The 6,000-nt window shown below is 38.1% G+C and overlaps 1 protein-coding gene across 1 annotated transcript in view; it reads left to right on the top strand.

Moving 5' to 3' along the window:
• Window positions 1–1,155: 1,155 nt before the first annotated feature.
• RB195_020430 (uncharacterized protein) overlaps window positions 1,156–6,000 on the top strand; it is a gene marked incomplete at both ends in the record, with an annotated part of 44,003 nt that continues 39,158 nt past the window's right edge. The window contains 2 exons of the mRNA XM_064188717.1: window positions 1,156–1,230; window positions 4,965–5,043. Of these exons, the coding sequence (XP_064044598.1) occupies window positions 1,156–1,230; window positions 4,965–5,043 (154 nt within the window). The remainder of the gene's footprint in view (window positions 1,231–4,964; window positions 5,044–6,000) is intronic.

Raw genomic sequence — 6,000 nt, 5'->3', positions numbered from 1 at the left:
TCTTCCGCACACTGAAACATTTTCCAATTAAATCACTATTTTTTTGGTGTAATACTGAAAATATCGTAGAGTTACCGTAGCTGACAATATTTTGACGTAAGTTTTCTGTTGTTTTTTTCTCTGATGGTGATATTCGTTGATATCTTTTTGTGGAAATTTCCAAAATTAAAATTTCCAACTAAAGTTTATCCCATCTCTCTGGTTTACTAAATTGAGAAGATCTATGAGATCAAAACTGAACTTGTCCCATATACCAGATGCACATGCTGTTAGTTGAAGCTAATTTCTTCATTTTTTTCAAACTTCAACTGAATATTAAAAATTTAAAAATAAAATAGATTTGAAAATTTATCTTGACACTGATACTCCTAGCTACTGAATAATTTTCTTCTCTGTACAATTTCCTGATGATTTTCTCTTGATTTTTTTCTTACAATCGTATTCGCTCCTGCTATTTTTTCCCGTTCAGAACTGTGAAACAAAAAATAGACGCTTTTTTTATTAGTATGCAGTATTTTCTAACTAGCTATTTAGATTCAGTTCGATTAATCCCTCTATTTTTTCTACAATTTTCTCTCTTGCAAATATATATTTGTTTTCGGGTGCTTGAAATTAATTTAAATAATTTTCGTTCCTTTTTTCTCTTTTAAATCGTTTGATTTCCTAACCTTCGCTTCATCCACGAATTTTAATTAATTAGTTATTTAATTCTAAGCCAATTATACCTGGTTCTGGCTCTGGTTCTGGTTGTCCTTGTTTTACTTGTTATTAATTGAAAATTATATAATTATAACTATATTGTATAACAATAAAATTAGAATAAAATTTATATAATTATAATAAATTCTTTCACGGATTTTTAGATTTTTTTAAATACATATTTTCTTTTTTTTCGAGTGATCTGTTGTTGTTCTCACGTATCCAATGGTATTAGTGAATTACACCAGGTCCAGATCATAAACAACTGCTGATCCGGAGCATCACAAGAAGTATCGATGTGTTTTTACTTTTCTTCCAGCATGTGCTATTATTATCCGTTAATCTAAAAATTATTCAAACGTCCATTTCCTGCGTTTCGTTCTTCTGCTGCTCGTTGCACGTTCACGTGAAATTCACGTGTCTATTTGTCTAAATCAGTGTGGAGTTTTAGGATCTATGGTGGAAAGCGAAGGCAGATCAGTAAATTCAGAGTGGGACAGCCTGTCCTTAGAAGAAACAACATCGTTGGGGGTGAGTTTTTCTTTAATTTTCTATGAAAATGTCTCATTTTCTCAGTTTAAAGTTCCAATATTTTATGCACATATTTTTTTATATTTATAAAACAGAAATGAAGAAGATTTTACAGTAGAATAAAAAAATATTGGCGTTACCGAACACTTTTCCGCGCTGCATTTCGTTGTCGCGCGTCCACATTCGAGGAATCCACCGTAGGTGAGCGCGCGCGAACGCGTCGTGTCACTCGCTTTACGTCGTCCTTGGCTTTCGAATAATTGTTCGAAATGTTCGAAAAATGACGTCATCCTGGAGAAATGATTTAAAACTCTATTATTGTGCAGCATACCAGCAAGATTTCTTCCTAAATCTCATCTTATTGGAAAAAAGTGATCTTGAATTATCCCGTGAAGAAAGATTTAGAAAGTTTGCATAATTTAATTTGGTGGTTCACACAAATCCCGTGGAAGTCGAAATAAAAACACCGAACTCCCTGTGCTAAATTGCAATTGCGTCGATGTGTAAAAATCAGAAAACATTCCTTGCACCGATTTTTTTAAAGTCTGCTTTAAGAGCACGTGTAGCGCAGATGATAAGAGGTCGTCTGTAGCCGCACCGTCGATGGTTCGACACTGCCCTTGCGCCAACCAAGCCTTTCAACGCTCCAGGGTTGATAAATTGGTACCAGACTCGTCTGGGAGGATGAATCCACTCACTTGATGATCGGCTGGCCCCCTCAAGACATTGTATAGGCCAACACTCGTTCTAGAACCTTAACGATTACGAATTGCTGTAGAACACATTGGCGCATCCCGAGTGGATTGATACGCCACTATTTTATCCTTTTTTAATGTGGATCTCGTTTCCAAACCAAAAGAACTATAAGTAGGACCTCTAAAACTCTTTTAAAGGTACCACCCACGAATTTGGCATTGTATGGCAGACCGTTGGAGTATACTTATATCGGATCGTAGATTATGAATACAACGGTGGTTCCGCCCATCTCTCCCTGCATCACTGTAAGCAGACGGCTTCGGAATGCGGTTCCCTGCGAAGTTCTCTTTTGTAACACGCCACCGCCACCCGCCACGCCAACCGCACCCACCTGGGATTTGTCGAAAGTCAATTCGGACGCCCCGATGGGAAAATCATTCCGCTCGACCAATCGCAGGAGGAGGCGGGGCGCAAGGGTGGCGCGTTCCAGCTGAAATAGTCGCGAAAAACGAAATCTTTGACGCAGTTTTTCCTGAGGACGATAAGGAAGAGATGGGGTTGTAGATTGCGGAACCACCACTGATCCCGCGATCTACAACCCCATCTCTAGCTTTCCCCGCGGATTCCCTCACTACATCAGATTCGTGGTATGTGGCCTTTAAGAAGATGCACATCCCCGGATCTAGGATGAATAGCAGAATTTCTGCGGAACAGTGGCAGCTGGTGCCATCTTTATTCAATCTACTCTATTCAGAAGTGCAAGTTAGGGTCACAAACACTACGAAAAAAAATTGAGTAGATAAGGAAAGAAAGTGTCTGGCGTTAACCAATCCCCTTGGGATGCTATTCTGATTCAGTTTGAGGTTCACAAACTCGTGTCTAGCCTATACAATGACTTATGAGGGCTTGCAGATGCGTCCAAGTCAGTGTCTTATCTACTCAAACCATTATAGCGCTAATTTATCAACCCCGAAGGAATGAAAGGCTTGCTTGGCACCGTAGAGCGATTTCGAACCATCGATCGATCGTGCACTCATAGTGGAACCTCTTTCCGATTGTGCTACATCCGCCCTGCGGAAAAAAACCGCAGCGTAAAAATTTTGGGGGAACGTAATTAAAAGTAAGTAATTAAGGGTAGACAGCCAGATGTGAAGAGAAATGTGAAGACCCATAAAATCATTGCTTCGTCAGTTTCGTGTTTTCGCAGAGTTTATTGAATCAGTGATTATAACACGAGTATTTTAGAGAAGAAAAGTTTACAGCATCGCTTACTCCATTATTTAATGTTATGGACGTAGTCGCTTCATCCAGAGGTGCCATTGATTGAAAACGTCAACTCCTATACTGAGGAAACCTGTTGGGAATTCCTCTGCATGAAATTTGCTCAGAAATGAGAGAATTCCCTCACATTGACGAGTTGTTTTTATTTGAAAGGCGGTTTCAGACCGTTTCAGCTAATTTAGATTAATTGGAAAAGTATTTACACATCTTCGACTTCTGGCTTTTAAATACATTTTTTCGTATGTCAAGAACAAGTAATAAAGTGCTCAAATTAGGATTTTTGGAAAAATTCCTATTGGTTGTTTCTACAAAATTCTCTTCTTCAGAATTTTAAAAGTAGATAGTTGCTTTTCGCCTGCTATATAAACTAACGGACGTTACCAGAGGTCAATACTACTAAAAATTCCGATAGAATAAATCCTGGTCTTGATGGCTGGAGGAGCAGAACAAGCAGTAGATGGGGTTTATTATGTGATTTTTTTTGGAAATATATAGATTTTTGGAATTTTTCCTTTCCTAGTTTTTTTTTCAAGCAGTCGCTGTAATGTGGTAAAAATACAGGTAGTAGCAAAAATATATCATACATACCACGATCTCTAAAATATATTTAGGGCGGATCTGAAACGTTAACATGTGCATCGTCGACGAAATGCCTAAAAAGGAGAAAAATTTGAGAAAATTTGCAGTTGGTGATGTTTCCAGGGTTTCCAGAAATAATATGGGTGAAATCGATGAATCTCAATGAATCTGTCCAACTAAATTGATTACCTTCAGCAAGCAAGGAAAAAAATTAAAAATGTACGAAAAATAATATGAAGTGGATAATAATAGTGAATCTGAACTATAGTATAAATAATACAATGAAATCTGTTATCTCCCATCTATTTTGGCTCTGAAAGATTATTTTGAGAGTTATTAGTCAAATGCACTCAACTCATTAATGCGCTCAACTCCCTTCTGTATCGGTCGTAAGTCATAAGCGATAAGTTTTCCAGAGAACTCAAGGAGAATAATCAGAATTTTGCTTTCAAGGAGGAATTTCACAGAAAAATCTCACTTCGCTAAGCGGAAAACACATTTTAGGCGCGGAATGCTAGAACGTTCTTCCAGAGAATTCGAGTGAAATCTCCATATTTGCTTTTTGTAAAACAGTTAATAGTTTATAGCTGTTCTTGGAATAAACATCGATAAGTTCTCGATTTTTCTCCAACTGAATATTTTCTTAGAGAGAAAAAACTAATTCAGGAAAATTTCTCCAACTGCTGAGAATATCTGTAAATTCCTTTCATTTGTAAATGCTATGAAAAACACGGGAAAAAAACAAGCTATATAGCTAGCTAGCTAGTTAATCAAGCATGAAATTTATTTAGTAATATTTACTATTATTTTTATATTACTATATATACTTCTTATTTATTTTATTTTTATTTTTGTATTACTTAATTTTTTTTGGGGAGGGGGGCGTAGTGTAGTCGGTTAGAGGTTTCGCTGCTGCACGATCGATCAGAGGTTCGAATCCGCCCTAGTGTCAGCCAAACCTTTCCCCCTCTGGGGTCGATAAATTGGTACCCGACTTGTCTGGGAGGATAAAAACACTAATTTGACACTTCGGCTACCTCCGAAGGTCATTGTATGGGACAGCTACACGTTTGTAACTTCAACCGATTCTGAATTGAAGTGAACGTGGTGGCGAAGGTCCCAAGCGGATTGGTTGGCGCCAGACACTTTATTTACACTTTATTTAATTTTTTTTCCAGCGACCATACCCAATTATCGACATTCCGCAGATCATTCACACATCACCATCAGCGCTTTCGATTAACGGAAGAGGGATTAGTGAGTTCGACGATCTGATTGTTTTATTTTTACTTTTTAAATGTTTTTTTGTGGATTGTTTTGCGACAAGTTTCGCGTGTGATTCCTGAGCTATGAACTACTATTCGAGTTCTGGATGTGGGTTCCGTGATGATTTATTGATCAAACCTTTGAGAAGTTTTCCTCTAGTAGAGTCTATCTGTTAGATAAACTTACACATGAACGAAATAAATGGTAAATAAATAGTTTAATAATAATATCTATATATAATGAATTAATGTATACTTATTTATTTTATATTATTATTAAGTAATAATAACGTTATTAAGTAATTTGTGACAACCTCGTGTCCTGCTCAATTAAAGAAAACAATTATTAAGTAATAATATTTAATAATCGAGTAACTCTATCAAACTCTGTGAAAACTCGTCCACCTTTGGGACAGTTGAGTGTAGGCGCTTGATGAGTGAGCGGCGAGATAACCCAGGATACAATTTCTGACAAATCCTACTCACCTCAAAGCACCTCATCTCACTCAACTTTCGAATGTGCATCAAAGATCTTTCGTCGTTCCTCAGGAGAATTTCCAGGATAGCCGTCAAGCGGAAACTCTTCACTTGTCTCGTGCATCATCTCGAAATCTCTGTCTGTCCCGACTCCCGAGGTCTTCCGAGGAAGTCTCGAAGTCTCGAAGAAATCCAGAGAAAAAAGTCTCGAAATCCACTTTGCGACCTCGTGTCGCCGCGATGCTGTGACGTATGGGTATGGACTCGGATGCATAGTTTTTGCCTGAACAGCTGCTATAGTTTGGTGAGAACATAAATACGTACGTGTTTACGTGAAATGTGAGTGCTGCTGGGAGGGAAGGCCGGCCGGCCGGGCCGCCGACGTGGACCCGCGGATTCCCGTCCACTTCAGTGATTTTTGCAGCCAGAAAAAGCTTGTGTGTATGCCGTCAGGCTCCTACATATGTAGTTG

This window comes from Necator americanus, chromosome II, assembly GCF_031761385.1.
Source record: "Necator americanus strain Aroian chromosome II, whole genome shotgun sequence".
In the NCBI taxonomy this organism is placed as follows: Eukaryota; Metazoa; Nematoda; class Chromadorea; order Rhabditida; family Ancylostomatidae; genus Necator; species Necator americanus.
This window is presented reverse-complemented; position numbering and strand designations above follow the sequence as displayed.